Genomic DNA, 22,763 nt, shown 5'->3' with positions numbered 1-22,763 from the left:
GTCATGCTTAAAGCCCCAGAAGTACAACCAAGCTAGGTGCCAAGATCTAAAGTTACGGGCATTCCCCTTAGAAACTCAGATCTCTAGCTTCTTGTGAAAAACCAAAGGCCCCAGCCACACTGAGCCCATGTTCCATGTGGCAACCATCAGCTGGAGCTGGGTGACAATGGCCTCCTTGGGTTAACCACAGCCCCCACCACTCCCTAAAGTCTCCCCAACCTGGCATCTGTGGCCACGCCCTACACTGTTTCATCCTCTAGGGGAGTGGAAGGAAAGGAACACATTTCTTTTCTTACATCCAACCCACTTCACATCATCACATCACAGACATGTGAGTTCATGCTTGTGCCTCCTGCTCAGAAGAACAAAGATGGCAGGGAAGAATCAGTGCTTTCCGAGCCTCTGCTGGGATGAACCTCCAGCCAGGATTATGGACCAGCGAGCCTGTCATCTACACTCCCCAGAGCTGGTCTCCGGAGCCCAGAAGTCTGGGCAGCGGATGCAGGGGGTTATCACAGAGCAAACGCGGCTGTCCTGGACGACGCAGGGCCCAGAAAGGAGAGCCAAATGCACTTGACCTAAGAACACATGCCAATGCCAAATGCAACTGCTGGGCCGAGGCCAACAGGAAGTTTCCTCCACTTATGTGAGAGAGGGGAGAGTTCGCTCCCTACCAGAAGGTGGGCCCAAGTCCACTGGGGTTTTGGAGGGCCCAGACAAGCTGCCCAAGCCCCCAAGGGCACTGAGCTGAGCAGCCTCACAAATCTAGTTTCCGTGGATAAACTCATGGGTGGCATGACTACCCATGCTCTGCCATTTCCTTTGAAACTGACGACGCGAATGACCTCAGTAGCTACTATTCATGGGTCACTTAAGACATAGTAGGCACCGTGCTAAGAAATTATTATTAATTGAGTGCAAATGATATACAGTAAAGAGCCCAGGCCTTAGCCAACAGCTTGATGAGTTGGTACATGTGTTTACATCTGTGGAACCAGACCAATGCATGGAACATCCCTTGCTCTATAAGACTCCCTTTAGCCTCCTCCCAGTCATGACCACCCTCCCAAAGCTAACCTCTATCTGACTTCCATCACAAGGACTGGTTTTGCCAGTTTTTGAACTTCAGATTACAGAGCTCCACACAGGAAGTACTCCTGTGTCCAGCTTCTTTCTCTCAACAGCATGTCTGTGAGAATCACCCGTGTTGTTGTATATGGCTGGTCATTCTCTTCCATGTCTGTGCATCCCAGCATATGAATAAACAACAGCTTACTTACTCAATTCTTTTTATTTTTCAGCAATGCCACAAGGCTTGTGGGATCCTAGTTCCCTGACCAGAGGTTAAACCCGAGCCCTTGGCAGTGAGAGCATGGAGTCCTAACCTCTGGACTGTAGGGAATTCCCTATTTACCGGATTCTACTGCTGACCGGGGCTTCCCTGATGGCTCAGTGGTAAAGAATCCACCTGCCAATGCAGGACACGTGGGTTCCATCCCTGGGTCAGGAAGATCCCCTGGAGAAGGAAATGGCAACCCACTCCAGTATTCTTGCCTGGAAAATTCCACGGACAGAGTATCTGTGGGCTACAGTCCATGGAGTCACAAAAGACTCAAACGACTTAACAACTGCTGACAGATACTAGGGTTCTTTCCAGTTTGGAGTACAATGGACAAAGCTGCCATGAACATTTATCTGCAAGTCTCCGAACTCTTGTCTTCCTCTTTCTTGGGTTATTATCTAGGATTAGAACCGCAGGGATGCAGTATATGTCTGACTTTACAAGAAACGGCTATGTGTTTCATGGGACTGTCCCCTTGTGTATTTCCAGCAGCCAGTGAAGGGGAGTTTCAGCTTCCCCACACCCTCATCCTCACGTGCTACTGTCTTTGCATTCTGGTCATTCTAGCGGATGTAAAGGGCACACCCCTGCCTTGTTTATTCCTCATGATAACTCTTTGGAGATGGGTACCATTTGCAGTGGATGAACGATGGCCACACATCCCTTCCATGAAGAAGTGGGGTCCTTTCCCTTTGGATATGGGTAGGCTATGTGACTCCTTTGACCAAGGAGATATGACAGAAATGACTCCGTGGCAATTGCCATACCCAAGGCTTCAGAGACTTCTACATTCTGTTTGCTGGAATGCTGGCTCTGGGAGGCCAGACTGCCATGCTATGAGAAAGCCCAAGTGGCCATGAGGAGAGGCTGTATGGAAGAGACTTAGGCCAACTAGTCCCCAGCCACCCAGCCCTCCCAGCCGACATCAGACAAGTGAGGGAGGGAGCCACCCTGGACGTCCTCACCCCAGCAGGTGCCCATTGGCTCAGACCAACCATACCCTCTGTGCCCTGTCCTGGCCCACATAATAAACTGGTGGTTGTTTCACATCACTAAGTTTTGAGGCAGTTTGATGCGGCCATAGATACATAGAACCAACCACCATCTCCATTTTACAGAGGAGAAAATCAAGGTACAGAGAGGTGACATATTGTGAACAAGGCCTCACATTGGGAAGAGTCAGAGCTTGGGGTGATGGCAACAGGCATTATATCCGAGGTCAGAACAGGTCATGAGCACACAGTGTGAATGCTGGTTACTCAACAGTGATCCGAGACAGACTGGCAGAGGACTTAATACAACAGACTGGAAGATGGACTCTCATTTCCAATAGCCTGATTTCATCAGAAACTAAGTGTTTCTCTCTGGACTGTGCACCAAGGAGCCCAGCCTCTCTGGGGCCTCTAACCTGATCGGTGTTCACAAAGGCCAAAGCAGGGGGCAGCGCTCTGTGCTATGACATCGCCTGCCTCCCACAGGTCCCCATTCGTCCGTGGCTTGGATCAGAAGAAAAAAGGAGGTCCCAAGCCAGGGCCACTAGATGGACAGATCTCTCTCTGTACCGTGGAGTCCACGACACCTGAGCACAGACACACCGGATAAGCTAACCATCAGCTGGTGGGACTGAGAGGATTTCTATAATCTAAATGGCATCAGCGCAGAGCCTCCTCGTAGGGACTGCAAAATAAAAAAAAACGCCTCCAAGGGCCACAAAGGCATCATACTAGGTGTGTTCTATTATGATGTAGACGTGCTTATTTGCATATAAGCACAGGGAAATAGTCTTCACTTTCGAAGAAGTGCACGCTCTTCCATTTCTTAAAACACAGGACTCTCTTGGTCTGTTTGCTATGTGCCTGCTTTCAGTAGGGCCCGAAGTACAGAGAAATTTTCTCTACCACAAAAGACATACATGCAGGATGGATGCCGCAGGCGGCAGGGGAGTCAGGGAGGCTCCCACGGGGACGGTGACTAGCTGCAGAGCACGTGTGCTTTCCACAGGGGGCGGCCACTACCGTCTCTGGCTGATGCCGGCCAGGTGAGAAAAAGCACCCAAGGGGTGGCGGAATGCGAGTGGAAGACAGATCTTTGCTTTTCCAAGAGAAGCCGGAAATTCAGATTTTTTTTTTTGCATGACATTCTATAAATGTCAGCCGCTTAGTTCTCCTTTCTTTTTTCCCAGAAGCATCCAACATGTCTGCAGGCAGGATTGGGCCCATAGGTCATCCTGTGACCTCTGTATTTAAAATCTTTGCATCAATGCATCTCTAGACTTTGAGTTCAGAAAGGACCTTCTCCATACTGCATGCAACCTTGGGCCTCCTGGCAACACAAACCCAGGCTTCAGGAAGCCTTGGCGTTTTTAAGGCTAGTAAGGCCTGGGCCCCTCTCTGTCTATCCAAGCGGGCTTCCATCCAGAGCTCTCATCATGGGTGGAGAGTGGGTCTCTCTTCACAGGAGGAAGATGGGCTGGGATTTGAGATCAAAGATGTCCCAGGATCGCCCATCCCTACCACCTTCCCAATCCCCCTGCTGCTGGGGCCCACATGGTCCTGCTGCGCCCAGCACACCGCCCCCACAGACCCGTCCCTCTGCCTGGATGCCTGCCACCCCCACCCCCTACTCCCAGCAACTGAATTCTTCTCGTTCCTCTTTCAAACCCCAAATTAATCACCACCTGTTCTGCAAAGCCTCCCCAATTTTCCAGGCAGAATTCAACACCTCTGCTCCTCATTTTTTTTTTTTTAAAGCAAACTGAGTCTTGGGATTATGTGCCTGGTTCCTTCTAGAACCTCTTTCCCTTCACAAAGCCTCTCCTTTGCACCTGGTACACACCTCCAGGCCAGCGCTGATACACAGATCGGTTTCCCCGGCAACCTAGGGGCTGAGAGGGGCAAGGGGTGGGGGAGGGAGACAGATTTGTCTCTGCATTCTGAGGCTCTTCAAGGGACCAGTCGGAGAAGGTGCACAATGTTCCGATGAAGAGAGGACTATTCAGGCTGTTCAAAGTCAGTCTCGCTACCTGGCTCCCACCTGGACCCACATCTGAACTAAAAAGTCTGTTCTCAAGAGAAAAACACACAAAGGTCCTTGCGGGAACGTCTGTTGTCTTGTTCACTGCAGTGTCCCCGGGGGCTGGCACAGGGAGGCGCTCAGATGTCTGCTGAACGTCCGGGGATACAGTTGCACCCTTCATGGTAGGCTGCTCTGAGGTGAGACGGGAGGACACGGGAAGCACGCTCCGGACAGAGCCTGGCACAAAGTAGATGCTCAACAAACATGGCTCCCTGGGCTCTCACAACCGCGTCTCCAGACATGCGGAGCCATTCCACACGGCCGCGCCCAGCGGAGCTTCCGGGGCTCGGGGGAGAGGCAGGCCTGCTCCCAACGTGGAGCTCAACCCTTTGGGCCTCCAGGCAGAAGCCGCGAACCCTGGCTGCTGGTGTGCCTTTAATAACCTGGGAACTTCCAGAACATTCTGTCAGTGCTCCTCAGGGCCCCACATCGATCTGGCAACAATCCTGGAGACCCAAGGAGGAATGGAGACCTTGTCTTCCTGGCTGAGGGCACCATCTTCCCTCCAGCCAGGAGGATCCGTCTCCACACAACAGGGGAGGAGGCAACAGTGGAGCCAGCAAAGGATTCAGGAAGGCACTCCATGCCCGACCCCGCCAGGGCCAGGGCCCGGCCGGAAGGCTCCCCCTAGGCCTCCCAGGCCTGAAGCCATTTCCTGGCTGTCTCCTGGTGCACTGCGCCGAGAGAGGAAAGTTAAATATAGACTTAGCATCCCCGCCGGTCGGCGCCCCGCATCGGGGCCGAGGGCGCCACCTGGTGGCCCACTCCCGCCTCCTCCATGGAGTGAAAGCGTCTGGGGGGGAAGGGCGTTAACAAGATGGCCGCCTCAGGGAGCTTTGTGTGGAGAGAGAGAGAGGGAGGGAGAGAGAGGGTGGCAGTGTGGCCTCCCCAGGCCGGCCGCTGCCCACGCCTCCTGCTCGCTAAGCCACCACCAAGATGGCTCCCCAGGGAGGCCCAGGAGGGCCCTGAAGCCCGGCCTGGGCCTCGACCCACGCCTCCCAGGCAGGCCCTCACCATGTCTGTCAGGCACTCACCATGTCAGCCAGGCTGCAAAACTCTTCCAGCCTGAGGAGCAACCCCTCGATGGTCTCCTCCACCTCCTTCGCCTGAAAAGAGACAATGTCCTGGAGATTAGCAAGTGGTTTCCAGGGAGACAAACGCCCTTCATTTTCTTTTCTTTTTTTAAAGCAAACTAAATCTTAGGATTATCTGCCCAGTTCCCTCCAGACCTACTTTCCCTTTTCAAAACCTCTCTAGCCTCGTTTGAAACCTGGAAGTGCTGGTGGCAGTCTTGATGCCTGTGGACGCCTCTGTTTAACTGCTCTGGTTAAAGCCACTGTGCAGTCCTCAAAGGAGAGGAGATAAATAAATACTTACAGGAGATAACAAAGTGACTCTTATCATCGCCCCCCATGGTCCAGATAAGGAAACTGAGGCTCAGAGAAGTAAGGGAACCTGCTCAAGGTCACACAGCTAACAAGCGTCGGGGCCCACATTCTCAGGTAGGTTTGAGTCCCCAGCCTGAAAGCCTGCTCTTATCAACACCAAAAAATGCCTGCTGAGAAACACCATGGAGAGAAACAGTGAACTGCAAGAGAGGCAGAATGTAAAACTATCCTCGTATGAACACCGAGAAACATGCATGTTTCAACAGTGGATTTTCACTTCATCTCATTTCAACTAGAATGACATGTGCGTGCATGCTAAGTCAATTCAGTCGTGTCCGACTCTTTGCGACCCTATGGACTGTAGCCTGCCAGGCTCGTCTGTCCGTGGGATACTCCAGGCAAGAATGCTGGCGTGGGTTGCCATTTCCTTCTCCAGGGGATCTTCCTGACCCAAGGATCCAACCCAAGTCTCATTATGTCACCTGCATTGCAGGCAGGTTCTTTACCACAAGAGCCACCTGAATGACATGTACCAAACTGCAAATAGTTAGGGGGTTAGCCAATGCAGGAGACACCAGAGATGCAAGTTTGATCCCTGAGTCGGGAAGATCCCTTGGAATAGGAAATGGCAACCCACTCCAGCATTCTTGCCTGGAAAATCCCATGGACAGAGGACGCTGGTGGGCTACAGTCTATGGGGTCGCAAAGAGTCGGACACGACTGGGCACGCACATAAGGAAGCATACTTACACTGGACTTCCCTGGTGGCTCAGTGGTAAAGAACCCACCTGCCAATGCAGGAGACGTAGGTTCAATCCCTGGGTTGGGAAGATCCCCTAGAGAAGGAAATGGCTACCCACACGAGTATTCTTGCCTGGGAAATCCCATGGACAGAGGAGCCTGGTGGGCAACAGTCCATGGGGTCACAAAGAGTCAGACACAACTTAGAGACTAAACAACAATACTTACACTAAAAAAGTATTTGTTGTTTACCTGAAATTCATATTTAACAGGGGATCCTGTAGTTTATCTGGAGACCCTATTAATAGTGCTTATTTAGCTCTGGGGCGTAGGAACTGGAGAATATGGTCTGACATGGGAGCTTTGAATGTTTTATGTCATGTAAGGGTCCAAAACTCAAAAGTTACCAAGACCATGCAGTAAGGCAAATGAATGAAGCAGGCCACTGGGGCAGTGACTCGAGAAGCACTTGCCTATTTCGAGAGCAGCCAGCCACTCATAGAAATCAGGAAACATGAGGCCAAGGTTGCCAGAATCTTCCATTTTCAAGAGAAGCCAGAAATTCTAACTTTATAGATAATGTCCCAGTTTTTAAATAGTGGCATATATTTTTAAAAATATATTTTTCCTTTTTAATGCTTCGTGGGCCAAGCAAAACAACATGAAGGGTCTGCTTTAATCACTTGTGTAAAGGGGTAGTTTGAACCCTTTTCCCCTCAAGCAGTTACTATTTTCATGACGGATAAAATACCTGCTTTTTTGTCTTTTTTCCCTCCTAATAACCAGGCATCTTGGAAGAAAGTTCAACTGGAACATGAAGCACTTTTTCTGACTGACCAGGCCGAACTGTTCTGCTCCAGGGAGGTGTTCCCAGGCATTTCTGGGCAGGCCTGGCACTGCCCCCTCACCTGAAGGCTGCCCTCAGCGCCCACTTGTCCCCAGAGAAGTGTTTATACAGTGCAGGAGCTGCCGCCTGCAGCCTAGGCCGTCGCTACCACAACCAAATAAACGGCTGCGCAAAAAAACCTCTTTCCGGCTGGAGTATAAATAGTACGGAGCTGCAATTTTAAACTCTGGAGCCTTCATCTCACAGCTGGGACTATTTCTGTGCCTGACTGGGGGAGGCTTGACAGGGGAAGGGGACCACAGTGGAAGGAGGACTGGAAACACGCAGGAAGCTCCCCTTCCCACCCCCAAAAAACAAAAGCATGGTTTTAAGAAAATGTCCTTAATGCACTAAGGGAAAAAGAAGGAGCTGAAAGGCCACTGAGCTAGGCGGAGGGAGGTTGGTGGTTCCTCGGATCCAGAGGAAAGCACGAGAGACAGGAGGGGGCACAGATCCATGATGGAGCACAGTCTAGATGAGTCATGTCCGACTCTGCGATCCCAGGGACTGTAGCCCGCCAGGCTCCTCTGTCCATGGGATTCTCCAGGCAAGAATACTGGAGTGGGTTTGGGATCGAACCTGGGTCTCCTGCATTGCAGGCAGATTCTTTACCATCTGAGCCACCAGGGAAGCCCAAAAAGTGAAAGTGTTAGTCGCTCAGTCGTGTCCGACTCTTTGCGATCCCATGGACTGTAGCCCACCAGGCTCCTCTATCCATGGGATTCTCCAGGCAAGAATACTGGAGTGGATTGCCATTCCCTTCTCCAGGGGATCTTCCCAACCCAGGGATCAAACCCAAGTCTCCTGCATTGCAGGCAGATCCTTTAGTGTCTGAGCCACCAGGGAAGCCCCAAGATGATCTACACCCCCAGTCCAAACATGCCTGGGAAGACAGAACCCTGGAGGGACACGAAGGACCGCTGGCTGGGTGGCCTCTTCCGAAGACACACGTGCAGTTCTTTGCTCACAGGAAGAGCTCTGGACCTCTCCGAGCATGTTCAGGAAGGAAGTCCTGAGTTCAACCCATCTTCCTTCTGCCGGCCGTGGGACCTTAACCCAGTGGCTTCTGCTGGGCATCTGGGTTGGCTCACCCAGAACAAGAAGGGCCACACCCACTTGGCAGGGTTGCTAGGTTAACCTCATGCATGGCTAAGTCCTTTAACAGGGTGTGGGCACACAGTAAGCGTGAATAAATGGTAGCTTTATGGATCTCTCTCACTAGATAATAGAAGTGGCAAATCACTACATATGAATTATCTCCTTTGATTCTCACAAAAACTCTCTTCTGTAGGTGCCATAATTTCCCTCTTTCTATGAGCTGAGAAACAGAGGATCAGAGAGCTTAAGTCACCTGCTCAAGGTCACACAGCTAATAAATACGGAAGCCAACATCTGACCTCTCTGACTTCAGAAGTTGGTAAGGACCAAGGTGCTCTCTGGGGAGGGGGAAAGTGTGCCCGACTTACTGCTGCCTGTCAACTAAGGTCACCCTCTCCCCCCGCGACCTCCTCCTGGTACCCAGGGCGGTGACCCAAAGCAGCAGGAGGGGAGTGAAGAAATGATCTGCTGACTGCCTGGTCAGCTAAGCGAAGAACAGGTCCCAAGACGTTCCCAACCAACAGGGAAGGATTAGCCACCCCACCGTGTCCCACAAATCATTCACTGGACATTTTTCTCCCAGAAAGTGGCCCCAGAAATACGATTCCTGCAGGCTGCAACCCACTTGCCTTTTTAACCCAGCCCATAAGCAAAACGAATGCCCTCACCATCCTTTGCAACTCCCCAGGCAGAAATTGTCCCACTCTGAGGGGAGGGAAGCAACTGGTTCCTCTTTAAGTGACATTCAGGGCTTGACTGGTGGGGATGGCAGGTGGGCATTTTTTAATATGTGTGAATTATGGCATTTACTGCCTTCTTCCATACCCACTGATTTATCCCAAAGTGCCAAGCCAAGCTTCCCAGCCGGGTGTGTCAAAAACCAAAAAGGGGCTGGCCCTGTGCACCAGCGACTGACACAAGAAAACACAAAAAGACCCTCCACCATCCGTGGTCTTCTCCAGCTCAACAGATGGAAACTCCACGGTCCAGGTGCTCAGGCCACATACTCGGGAGGATCCTTGGCTCATCTTTCTTTCCCACCCCTCACCCTATCCATCCTCTATGCACACCCTCTCAGTTCTGCCTTCACAGTACATCCCAGATCCAACCACTCCTCACCACCACTCTGGTGCAAGGCACCACTCTCCCTTGCTGGGACCATTGCAGTAGCCTGTTACTCACTAGTCCCCTCCTTCCTCTTTTGCTCCCCTTCAATCTGTTCCTCAGAGATTCTGTTAAAACCAAAGCCCTCTTCAGCTCAGAATCTTCCACTCTACCATTCTCAGCCACTAGGATGACCACGATCACAAAAATGGCAAGTGACAAATGTTGGTGAGGATATGAAGCAGCCCTCATCCACTGCTGGTGAGACTGTGAAATTGTGCAGCTGTTTTGGAAACAAGCCTGGTTTGGAGACCAACCTCAAAAGGTTAGTTACCCTATGACTCAGCAATGTATCCAAAAGAACTGAAAACAGAGGTTCTCACAAAAAAATTTGTACATTATCCCTAATAGCCCACAAGAGGAAATAACTCGATGTTCATCAACTGATGGATGGACAAACAGAATGTGACATGTGCACAGGATGGAATACTATTCAGCCATAAAGAAGAATGGAGCTCTAATACATGCTACAATGTTGATAATCCTTGAAAATAATCCTTACATGATTCCTTTTATGTGAAATGTCCAGAGGAGGCAAATCCACAGAGACAGAAAGTGTGTTAGTGGTTGTCTCGCCCATGGAATCGGTGGAGGGGAGCAGGGAATAATTGCCAATGGTTATGAGATTTCTTTTTTGGGTGACAGAAATGTTCTGGAATTAGGCTGTGGTAATGTCTGCACAACATAGTGAATATACTAAAACCCACTGAATTGTATACTCTAAAATGGTAAATTTTATGTTGCATGGATTATATCTTAACTTTTACTGTATCTTCCACCTCAGTCAGCAAACACCTACTGGAGGCCTCCCCAGCCCCACACCATCCCAGCCCGCCACCTCTCTCTGACCTCATCACCGGCTGCTCACTCCCCACCAACTACACCAACCATGTCCTCACCCCAGGGCCTTTGCACTTGCTGTTCCCGTCACTGGTAAAACTCATCTCACACTTCCTTCCAGCCATTGCCCATGTGATTTTCCTTTGTGAGGCCTTCCCTGGTCTTGTGGCTTTCCTGCCATGCCCCATCTTACACCAATTTACCTCTCTCTTTGACCTGCATCACCATTTAACTTACTACATATTTTACTTATTTGTTGTCATCTTCCCTCAACAGAATGAAAGCTCCTGGTGAACAGGGGTTTTCGCTTCATTTGCCTTTGTGTCCCTAGGACCTAAAGTAATGCCTGGCACGTAGTAGGTACTTGTGTTTCCTAAGATAGCCTTCCAACTCTCTCCATGTCTTTTCGCAATATGACCTTGCTCCTCTGCCCGTGGGGAGGAGGCGTCATTCCTTTCCACCCCTGAACTAGCCTGGGACTTGCTTTGACCAATAAAATGTGGAAGCAATGCTCTGCTCCACGTTTGACTTCCGAGACTAGAGCCCCTGCAGCTTCTGACTCACCCTCTTGGAAGACAACGGCAGGCAGTTCTGGTCGTCTGAGAGGCCACAGGGCGAGAGCGGTCCCGGAGAGCGAGAGGCTGTGGGGGAGGACCGAGACGCCCGGCCGCCAGCACCAACTGCCCGACACGAGCGAGGCCGTAGGGGGCCTCCGGCTGCCGCGGACCCCCAGCCATCTGCAGCCCCGGGAGGCAGCCCACCCAACGCCACAGGAGAGAACAGCTCAGAGGAGCCCCGCCAACCCGCACAGTCATGCACTCTAAAACGGGGGTTGTTTTTATCCACTGAAGTTGGGGGTGGTTTGTTACCTGGCAATTGGTAACCAATACAATGAGTATGTGTTGTAAGAAAGAGGGCAGGGAGGAGAAAAGAAAAAGGCCAGAGGAAGGAGGAAACGTGCTCTCTTGGAAGAGGTACGGCCTGAGTTCCGCTGTCACATTCCTGCTGCGAGGTCCTGACGACGCCTCTGACCATCCCTGTGCCTCAGTTTCCCCATGTGAAAGGGTGTGTTGGGGGGAACTCCTCAGACTTTCTCTGTCTTGAGACAGAAGCTCAAGAGGGTCTGGTAAGTTCTTTCTCGAGGTTACTCTTGGCAAGATGCTCCACCCACACAGGGGAGGACTGTGAGCCACTAGGGTCTCCAAACTCAGAAAGACACGGAAGCCAGACAGGAAATGAATACTAGGGAAGGAAGCCAAGCTTAAGAGATATTTTCCTCACATTGCTTATTTCAGTTTCCCACTTTTGACAGAGCCTTTTTACTTTTCTCTAAGAAACAGTAGCATCAGCAGGATAATAAATGGCAGCTGACACTCAGGCAGGAAGACAAAAGGGAGGGGTGGAGACTGTGGCAAAGAGAAGGCCCCTGACCCCGTCTAAAGCGGACACCTGCCGCGTGGTGTGAGCAGATCATTCCAGCTGGGAATGCACTAAACTGGTTTTATTCAAGATGAACGGTGATAGAGGGCTTTATACAAACTCTCCCAATTTGAAAATGCTGAAAACTAACCTAAAAAGTTAAAAAACACTGTGACGGTCAAGCTCAGAGATGGTGAAGGACAGGGAAGCCTGGTGCGCTGCAGTTCAGGGCGTCTCAGCGAGTCGGACATGACCGAGCAACTGAACAACACTGACGCCAAACAAGCCTGACTGCAAGCCGGATGTGGCCTTCACCCCTCTGGCTGATCAGAGTCTTTAAAACACAAACACCTGTGAAATGTCCAGAACAGGTAAACCTTCAGAAACAGAAAGTCAGTTAGGGGATCCTCGGTGGTGTGAGAGTGAAGAGGGACAGGGTTTCTTCCGGGGGTAACAAGAGCGTTTTAACATTGAATGTGGTTGACGGTGTGCAACCCTGTGAATAACCCAAAAGCAGTGAAATTGCTAAAGCTTTTGACTGTGTGGATCACAACAAACTGTGGAAAATTCTTAAAGAGATGGGAATACCAGACCACCTGACCTGCCTCTCGAGAAATCTGTATGAAGGTCAAGAAGCAACAGTTAGAACTGGACATGGAACAACAGACTGGTTCCAAATCGGGAAAGGAGTACGTCAAGGCTGTATATTGTCACCCTGCTTACTTAACTTATATGCAGAGTACATCATGTAAACTGCTGGGCTGGATGAAGCACAAGCTGGAATCAAGATTGCCGGGAGAAATATCAATAACCTCAGATACGAAGATGACACCACCCTTATGGCAGAAAGTGAAGAAGAACTAAAGAGCCTCTTGATGAAAGTGAAAGAGGCAAGTGAAAAAGTTGCCTTAAAACTAAACATTCACAAAACTAAGATCATAGCATCCGGTCCCATCACTTCATAGCAAATAGATGGGGAAACAATGGAAACGGTGACAGATTATTTTCTTAGGCTCCCAAATCACTGCAGATGGTGACTGCAGCCATGAAATTAAAAGACGCTTGCTCCTTGGAAGAAAAGCTATGACAAACCTAGACAGTATATTAAAAAGCAGAGACATTACTTTGCTGACAAAAGTTCATCTAGTCAAAGCTATGGTTTTTCCACTAGTCATGTATGGATGTGAGAGTTGGACTATAAAGAAAGCTGAGCACCAAAGAATTGATGCTTTTGAACTGTGGTGTTGGAGAAGACTCTTGAGAGTCCCTTGGACTGCAAGGAGATCCAACCAGTCCATCCTAAAGGAGATCAGTCCTGGGTGTTCATTGGAAGGACTGATGTTGAAGCTGAAACTCTGATACTTTGCCCACCTGATGCGAAGAACTAACTCATTGGAAATGACCCTGATGCTGGGAAAGATTGAAGGCAGGAGGAGAAGGGGACAACAGAGGATGAGAAGGCTGGATGGCATCACCGACTCAATGGACATGGGTTTGGGTAAACTCTGGGAGTTGGTGATGGACAGGGAGGTCTGGCATGCTGCGGTTCATGGGGTCGCAAAGAGTTGGACACGACTGAGCCACTGAACTGAATGAAATTGTACACTTTAAATGGGTGGACTGCACATTATGTGAATTATATCACAATAACGCTGCTTACACACACACACACACACACACACACACACACTCTCTCTCTCTCTCTCTCTCTCTCTCTCTCTCTCTCTCTGGAAAATCCTTCTAGAAAACACAAGTTCCGCTCAGCCCAGGAACAAGGCCACTGAAGATCTACACCTTTTGTCACAACATTTTTAGAAAAGCCAGACATTAGGATTTTTATGTGAAAACTCCCACTTTTTTTAGGGTTGGCGTCTACTTAGCATTTTACAAATCAGATCACCGGGCCAACCAGAGGACACCCACGTGCAGCCAGATCAAGTTTGGAGCGGGGTGGGGGTGGGCTCAGCTTTGGCTTGACACTTGGTGCTTCGGCCTGACCTTCCTCCTCTGTCCCCCAGCCAGGCTGGGCCAGGGTCCATGAGTGCAGGATGGGGGTGAAAATGAACCCGGCCCAGGGACTGCGAGACCTGCCCACACCCAGGGCAGGCAAATTAGGAATGCCTCCTCTTCTCCAAAAGCACTCGTGGTGGCCCCTTCAGATGACAGTGAAAGTAAAGGTCTTTAGCAGAAGCAGTCTTGTCTCTGTGCACAGGATGAACAGGCTGGATTGATGTCAGAAAGACCCTGGGAGCTGGGGCAAGCCACGAATGAAGGCCTGGAAAGGAAGGAAATCTCCTTCCTTGAGCTGGAATCCCAAACCAAGAGGGGCCTGGCCCATCAGATGATAATCCACTTCCCAAAGAGGAGACACAGGAACTCCTTCCTCCCAGGCCCCCAAAGCAGGGCAAGTAAGCGTTCCCATCCCCGAAGGACCCTTGACCTTGAGCTCTAAATGTCCAGAAGGGCTGACTATTCTTGCCCTGACCCTGACAAGAAGGTTAATTTGGCAATAGCAACTAAAAAATTTTTTTTAATATTTATTTATTGATCTTTGACTGCACTGGGTCTTAGCTGTGGCACACGGCTCAGCTGCCCCGCAGCATGTAGGATCTTAGTTCCCTAACCAGGGATCCAACCCAAGTACCCTGCGTCAGAAGGCAGACTCTCCAACACTGGACCACCAAGGAAGTTCCCCTTAAATTTTAAAAGCATGTATCCTTGGACCCTGTAATTCCCCGGCAAGGTGTTTATCCTCCAAACATATTTGCACAAATGCAGATGATGTAGGTACAGAGATACTCATTGTAATAGACTTTGTGACAGCAAAAGGAGAGGAACGGTTACCTAAATTACCATTCAGACAGACAATGAGATTGTTTGGCAGCTAGAAACAATTGGCCAGCTTGCTGTGCACTCACATGTAAAGCTAAGACACAGTGAGTGAAAAAAGCGTGATGCCGATGGGGGAGGCGGCAGGTGGCCGGGGACGCAGGCAGGGCCCGCAGGCTGAGCACCACAGGGCAGGGTCTCACGCATCACTCCAGGGTCACAGGGACCTTTGGATTCTGTAACATGTGCACACATTTTTTATTTTTAAACAAAACCTATTTAAACAGAATCAACTCCAGGCTTCCCTAGTGGCTCAGTGGTAAAGAATTCACCTGCCAATGCAGGTGTGAAGTGAAAGTTGCTCAGTCGTGTCCGACTCTTTGTGACCCTATGGACTATACAGTCCATGGGATTCTCCAGGCCAGAATACTGGGGTGGGCAGCCTTTCCCTTCTCCAGGGGATCTTCCCCACCCAGGAATCAAACCCAGGTCTCCCGCCTCGCAGGCGGATTCTTTACCAGCTGAGCCACCAAGGAAGCCTGATCCAGGGAGATCCCACATGCCGTGGAGCAACAAAGCCCGCAACTATTGAGCCCGCGCTCTGGAGTCTGGGAGCCGCAACTACTGAAGCCCACGCAGCCTAGAATCCGTGATCTGCAACAGAGAAGCCACCGCAATGAGAAGCCCGCACACACAACCTGAGAGGAGCCTGTGCGGCAACGAAGACCCCACACAGCCAAAAATAAACAAAATTATTGAAAAATCAAATCAGCTCCAATCCACTTAGAGGAACCCACAGGCCGAACAGCCACCACATTTGCACCAAGGAATCAATTCGGATCCTGAAACACTTAAAGAGAACCGGGGGCTCATGTGGACCATGCAAGGAGCAACTATGTTTTGCAAACCAAAAACTGGGATCTATGGTTGGCCTCATGTACACAGATAAAGTTAACCCTGGACTTCCAGGCCTCCGGGAGGTCATGCTAGTGAGAAGAATTCACCATCTTCTGCACAAGTGGAGGGCTGAAATCGGGCCCCTGCAAACACTGAGTAGAAGTATCAGTGCATGTCCCGGCCCCTCTCCCACCTGTTCGGAGAGCCCTGTGGGTGGGAGTGCCTTCCCTGCACTCTTACTTCCAAGAACCTGGTTTGGGGGGGCGGTCCACACCCAGTACTGGTTCTAGAAACACCTACAGAATGAATAAATGGACAATCATAGCTAATGCCGTGGATCACTTACTGTGGGCCAGACTCCGAGCCAAGCATTATCCGTGCTCACCTCACCCAACCCCCCAGCTCGGGAGGAAGGGCAGAGGGGGCGCAGGGCCGAGATCCGAACACAGGCCCTGTGGCTCCAGAGCTGACCTCCCACCACTCAGCCTGACCAGGGCAGGGGCGCACATCTGCAGAGGATGCTGCTTCAATTGATATGCGAGGAGTCAGTAGCCGGTGCTGCAGACACGGCAGCAGGCAAGATTGAAGGGTTTTCTGCCCTCTGCGAGTGGCGGGGAGCCAGCACTCCAGGCCTGCGGCAGGTCCCGCTTGCAGGGAGGCGAGTTGTGAGCTACCTACCAGGCTGACCATCAGAATCTCCGGAGAGGGCTTACAAGCGCAGATCTCCAGGCCTGGGGTGCCTCCCGGGTGCCCCCAACAGTTAGTAGCCACGGGGACTTTCCAACAGACAAATCAGTCCTGGTCACCCCGGGATCTTCAATCCTTCTGGAAAGCTTTGGGCATTCCAGTGCCCAGGAGGTGCCCACACCAATGAAATGAGGGTACTGGGGGTAGGAGGCAGGCAGCAGTTCTTCTCGTCATTGGTAGAGATCACAGATGAGGCCAATGTGAGGTGAAGGGTGGGGACCATGCCCTACACCAGTGCTCACACCTTGGCAATACTCCACCCCACCCTCTAGAGACGGATCTATCTTAATCTCTTATTTATAGGTGCAAGAAATAAACGTTTTTTGCCCTTAAAGTTTTTATTTACACCACACACACCCCTGGGCATCTTCTTTTCTCCCCTGGCTCCAGAATGGCGTGTTCAGAGCAGACTCCTTCTGCAACCATGAGCTGTCCGCTACGCAGAAGCATCACTACGTGACCAGCCCACACGGGTGGGCTCCAGGGTTACTTCCCACCTTTAGGACCCTGTTTTAAAGCTTCTTGGTTAGTGCTGAGAGTCAGCAGACTGGGAGATTTTAGCCACGGTTCCAAGGTGACCCACCCCCAAAGCCCAGATGTCCTGTGATAAGAGACTGTTCAGAGTCGGGAATGGGTCCTTCCGCTGCAGGGCAGTTCTGCCCAGGGAAACGCGTTCTTCTGAGAAACACTACCCTTCTCCAAGCACCCACTTTGGCCTTGACTCTCACACCCCCAAAGGCTCTGAATCAGGGAGCCCAGCCAGCTCGGCCTACATCCACCTGGACGTCCACATCGGTGGTCCCCTTGCGGCCGCGCCAGCCCCTCCAACTCATTCTGGCACTGCACTAAGTCCACAGATCTGATCCTGTCTTTCTCCTGCTCACACCCAGCTCAGCCCTGCTCTCAGCTTCCACACATGACCCCCTAGAATCGAATTCCAGATTCCTCCCTTTGACTCCAGGCCCTGGTCTGGCCCTGCCCACTGTCTCCTTGATCACTGAGGTCCACCCACTCAGGCACCTCTTGGGTCGTCATCTTTCCTTGCTTCTAGCTGCACACATGATGCCAGCTCTCTCTGCCTGGTGGTTCCTTCCAGTCCTCCCTGTGTGTCTCCATCACAGCCCCCAGATGTCTCCTCCGGGGCATATACCACCGTTTGCTACCCTGTAGGATCATTCCCAGTCGGCTCATCTCCTGTGCTTGAGGGCAGGCACTGCATCTATCTTGCTGGCCTCTCCCCTGTGCCCGGCACACTGTCTGGCCCACAGCGGTTCCACCATAAGGATCAGAGGAATAAACTAACCCAGAACTATATATCGAGACCCAGTAGACTGTGCCCTGGAACCCGTCCACAGAGTTCTAATCTGAACATCTAAAATTTGAAAGCATAAAGGGGACCAGTGGGTCCAAAGAGTAAGACACATGCCAGGGTTCCCAGAGACACGTGGTGTCTGCAGGTTGGACCCAATAAATAGTCTTTGCTTCCACAAAGAAGCAGTCTGTTCTGCATTTTGTCTTGAGACCCAGTGGCATTTGGGGCTAACTCATGTCTTCCTATTTTAGTCCAGACTCCTGGTTTGGAGAAACAGTTTCCTCTCCTCTCATCATGACTATAGAAACATCACAGGTTCAAGCACAAAGGTAAGTGGTAAATGATACCAGCTTCAGTAGAGGGAGACAATAAGGAGGGGTGGGGACTGTGGCAAACAGGGGACCACGACTAGGAAACAGGGACCGAGGATTTCCAGACTGTCCATTATTTTAAACAAACAAGATTTTTTTTTTTTCATGAAAATTCTCCATTTAAGAACCCCTATGTGAAAAAAGGATTATACAACAACGACCAAAAAGAACCCCTACATGAAGTGAACCAATCATATCAGAGTGCTGGATTCAGCCCCTGGCCCAGCAGTTTGCAGCCCGGGACCTCATCCACGGGTTAACTCTCCCCCCTCATCTCTGCTCACTCAGGCAGAGCAAGTGTAAGCAAGTGAAGCCCTTTACTTCCTTCCAGGCAGGCCACGAACCCCTTCTGTGGGCCAAACCTGTCCTGCATCCCAGCACAGGAACCAAATGGAATTCTGAGTCTTGTCAGGAATTCCCCGCTGGGTGGGTATCAGGACTCAGCCATCCAGGAGGGCCCCCAAGAGGTAAACATCTCTTTCTCTCCCTACCATCTTGAAGCAGCTTCTGGAGACCCTGCCTGAAACTTCCCCCAAAAGAGGAAGTTCAAATCAGAAAGAAAGTAAAGCACAAAAAAGTTGGTTGGACAGAAAAACCCAAAGGCCCTAGAAAGAGAGAAGTGCTCCCCGGTCAACTGGTCAACATGCAGCCCTTCAGTGGCCCCTCCATCCAGGGAGGCAGCGCAAAGTCCTCTTTCTGGTCCTCTCACAGGCCCCCGCCCTCACTGCTCCCCCTTCTACCTGCCGCTCTTCTCCCCTCATGATTACCCTGCTTCATCCCACCCCAGGGCCTTTGCAAGTTCTGTTTCCTCTGCCTGGGACATTTTTCTCCTCCCTCTCAGCCTGGTCAACTCGTATTCATGCTTCAGAGCTCAGCCTAAACTGATGTCGCCTCAGGGAAACCCTCCCTGACCACTCCCAGACAAAGTGGGGGTCCCTCTGCTACTCAGCCTTCTGGATCTCTGTGCTCCCTCTTCCCTGCACCTTCCTCAGGGGTTTGGAGAGGGCTTCCCCACCCGAGTCTCCCAGACACTCTCGACCACATGACCCATTTTGCATTCTCCACGGCATTCATTACCACGTACAGGTTTGGTGTGTGACACGTTTAGTGTCTGACAGTGGGGCCGTGAGCGCAGGAGGCCCTTGTGTGGCTCACTCCCAGCACACAGCAGGGGCTCAAGGTGCTGAAGGACCCACCTGCCTAGGACTCCAGGACACCCCAGGACTCGAGTCTGAGACTCCAACCGCTCCATTTAAAAGCCCGAAGTGGCCTCAGGACGTGGGCTGCTACAGGAGGCTCCAGGCACCCAGGCCTGATCCCAAACTAGGCTTCCCTTTCACCGCTAATGAATTGAGCTTTAAGTAGACGCTGCAAGTGACTCCACCCAGGGAGTTTTTGCTTCTTTTGGTAAATAAACTTCAGCAAGAGCTTGAAGTGCCTTTATTGCTGCGTGGAGCTACGGGGAGTTCGGCTCTTCATTACAGCCCTTACAAATGAGCATGAGCCAGCTCGGTCTGAGTTAGAGCCCCGAGTGAGCAAATGAAGTGAGTGCATGCAGCTTCTCCTGGAGGCTGTCCCTAACGAGACAAAATGAGGATGAGCCCCTGGGCACAATGACATCTTGCTGCTGAGAGGAAGGTGGAGAAAGAACAAGAAAGACTCTCAGGTTACTTAAACCCTTAAGCAGGTTCACAGCCTAAATGCCCATGCCTGGGGGTGTGGTTCAGAAGTTATCAGACATCCATAGGATGCCGCGTATTTGATGAGGGCCTCAGGTTTCACAGTTATAAAGTTGACAGCAACATCCTAGCCACTGGGTCACTGCCAGGATGCGATGACATAGTCCACAAAGAGTGCAGCATGCCGCTGGCACATAGTATATGCTCAGAAAACAGGAGGGATTATTATGTAATGGTAGTCATGTACGGATGTGAGAGTTGGACCATAAAGAAGGCTGAATGCCAAAGAACTGATGTTTTCAAACTGTGGTGCTGGAGAAGACTCTTGGGAGTCTCTTGGACAGCAAGGAGACCAAACCAGTCAATCCTAAAGGAAATCAACCCTGAATACTAACTGGAAGGACTAATGAAGCTCCAATATTATGGCCACCCGATGCAAACAGTCAACTCACTGGAAAAGACCCTGATGCTGGGAGCGACTCAAGACAGATGGAAAAGAGGGCGACAAAGGATGAGATGGTTGGATGGCATCACTGACTCAATGGACATGAGTTTGAGCAAACTCTGGGAGATGGTGAGGGACAGGGAAGCCTGGCGTGCTGCAGTCGATGGGGCCACAAAGAGTTGGACACATCTTGCCAACTGAACAAACAACATTATGTAATGGCAGGACACTAGGAAGCTGAAGAATAATGAAGACCTACACTCTCCAGCATGGAAGCCGCCAGCCTCTTATGACTACTGAAAGTGAAAGACGCTCAGTCGTGTCCGACTCTTTGGGACACCATGGACTATACAGTCCATGGAATTCTCCAAGCCAGAGTACTGGAGTGGGTAGCCTTTCCCTTCTCCTGGGGATCTTCCCAACCCAGGGATCAAACCCAGGTCTCCCGCATTGCAGGTGGATTCATTACCAGCTGAGCCACAAGGGAAGCCCCTTAAGACTATTAAATGCTTAAAATGTGGCTGGTCCATACCTAGGTGTGTTGTAAGCTTAACATTCCAAGCCTGATTTTGAAAACTTAGTCCAAAAAAGAGAATGTAAAAATCTCATTGAATTCTTTTTACATTGATGACATGCTGAAAGGACTTTTGGACAGTTATTTTAAATATATGGAAACTTGCGCATCTTAATCTTATAGCATTGTATGTCAATCAGATCTCAATAACACTGGAAAAAATATATTGACAATTTCACCTGTTTCTTTTCCCTTTTTATATGGCTCCTAGAATATTTAAAATGTTAAAAAAAATAAAATTATTGGCTCATATTTGGCTCAAATTATATTTCTACTGGACAGCCCTTACATTCTGACATGGAAATATACCCATACTATTTTTTTAAATTGAGATAGAATTCACATAGTATAATCTAACCTTTTACAGTGTACAATTCTGTGGTTTTCAGTGAATTCACAAAGTTGTGCAACCATAAGCAGTAATTCCAGAACACTCTCATCACCCTGAAAAGAAGCCTTGTGCCTTACCATTAAGTCACTTCCCATTTGTCCGTGCTATTTTGAATAATGAAAAGCAAGCTGCAGAACAGTATTCTAGTATCAAGTGGATTTTTTTGTAAAAAATTATGTATAATTACCTACATTTGTAAACGCATTTTAATATGCTTGGCATGATGTACACCAAACTGTGAAAGACGGTTATTTCTGGGAACCAGGACTGGGGTGAGAGAGAAAGAGGAGAAGGTGCTTCCTCTTTATTTTAAATACTTGTGTACCACTTCTGAGATTTTAAGAGAGAATGGGTTGACTTTCTGGCCCTAAATAACTCCGGGTGAACTTGGGTAAATAACTTTTTTATGGCACTGCCAACATACTGGCTCAGCTGGAAGATAGAGAATCCAACGTTAGATCTACTTTTTATTCTATGCTTTTAAAACAGCAAGAACAGCCAGAGATGAGGCATTTTCCCTCCTAGCAACAGAAGCGGACCAAGGCGGGGTGCATCCTCACAGACGCAGCCTGCCTGCCTCCTGCGGGAATCTGGCGTCAGCTCAGAGCCGAGCAGGCCGAGCGCGCGGGCAGAGGCGGGACCGGGCTCGGCCTCCCCGAGGGCCCGGGTTTGCTAAGGGCATCAGCTTTGAGCGCGCCTCCCTCTGGCATCCCGGCGGATGCTGGTGGGGGGGCGGGTCTGGGAGAGGGGGTGCTCAGGTAAGGATGGGAGGCGAGTCTCGGCCCCCGAGAGCCGTGTTGGCTGGAGGACGGAGCGGGAGCGACCTGACGCGCATCTCTGGGTGACCCTGGGCAGCCACCGCGCCGCCGAGGAAGGGCCCCGGGGCCCCCCGTACGCCCCCGGGGCCCCAGCGCCAGGTACGAGGGAAAGCTGCGGGGAAGCCGAGGGTCCGGGCCCAGCGCTCAGGGGTACCCCCACCCCTATTCGTCCACTCCCCACCTGGGGCGCGCGGGCCCTGGACCCCCAGCCCCGAGACCCGCCTCCCCCACTTCCAGCCGCGTCCCCTACCTCGGCCCCGGGCTCGGGGGTCAGGAAGACCGCAAGCTCGCGCGCCCCGCCGCGCACGGGCTCCGGACGATCGGCGTCCACGAGCAGCATCACGAGCGCGGCAGGGTCCGGCCGGCGGAGGCTGCCCGGGAGCCCGACGCCGCGTCCCGGTCTCGGAGCCCCGCCCCCGGCCCGCTGCACGCCCCGCGGCCCGCCTGGCGGAGGCGGGGCCGGGCGCGCGCCGAGCGGAGCGCCGGGCCGAGTGGGCAGCGCCGCCTAGTGGTGCGCCGCGCTCCCTGCGCCCAGCCCCCGCACCACCTGGCAAACCAGTCTCAAACCTGCCTTCAGATGGCGATAGTCGGGGGCGCCTTTAAAACGCCCCAAGTCCAGGCCACACACAGTCTCTAGGGTTAGAACCTGGGCATCTGCATGGTTTAATGCTCGCCAGGTGATTCTAACACACCGCTGAGTTTGAGAACCATGGGTACAGACTACCCCGTTGCATTGAAATCCGGTGG

General features: G+C 51.3%; 1 protein-coding gene and 1 long non-coding RNA gene across 7 annotated transcripts in view; one reads left to right on the top strand and one right to left on the bottom strand.

Annotated features, from left to right (window-relative positions):
* BCAS4 (breast carcinoma amplified sequence 4) overlaps positions 1-22,420 on the bottom strand; it is a 57,686-nt gene extending 35,266 nt beyond the window's left edge. For all 6 annotated transcript variants that reach the window (XM_081560321.1, XM_081560319.1, XM_081560320.1 and 3 more), the window contains exons 1-2: positions 22,267-22,420; positions 5,452-5,523 (exon numbers count right to left, since the gene is read on the bottom strand). In XM_081560321.1, the coding sequence (XP_081416447.1) occupies positions 5,452-5,523; positions 22,267-22,356 (162 nt within the window). In that variant the 5' untranslated portion in view covers positions 22,357-22,420. The remainder of the gene's footprint in view (positions 1-5,451; positions 5,524-22,266) is intronic.
* On the top strand, positions 4,233-21,057 carry LOC145533245 (uncharacterized). The gene is made up of 7 exons (XR_014073937.1): positions 4,233-4,554; positions 5,675-5,919; positions 7,333-7,596; positions 8,724-8,849; positions 9,817-9,959; positions 17,990-18,067; positions 18,611-21,057. It is a non-coding gene; the product is annotated as an uncharacterized LOC145533245 (long non-coding RNA).
* Positions 22,421-22,763: the final 343 nt, after the last annotated feature.

This window comes from Giraffa tippelskirchi, chromosome 13 (genome assembly GCF_054371585.1).
Source record: "Giraffa tippelskirchi isolate mGirTip1 chromosome 13, T2T-mGirTip1v1.2.pri, whole genome shotgun sequence".
Taxonomy (NCBI): Eukaryota; Metazoa; Chordata; class Mammalia; order Artiodactyla; family Giraffidae; genus Giraffa; species Giraffa tippelskirchi.
Note: the sequence above shows the minus strand (reverse complement) of the source record. Positions and strands in the feature narration are given on the sequence as shown.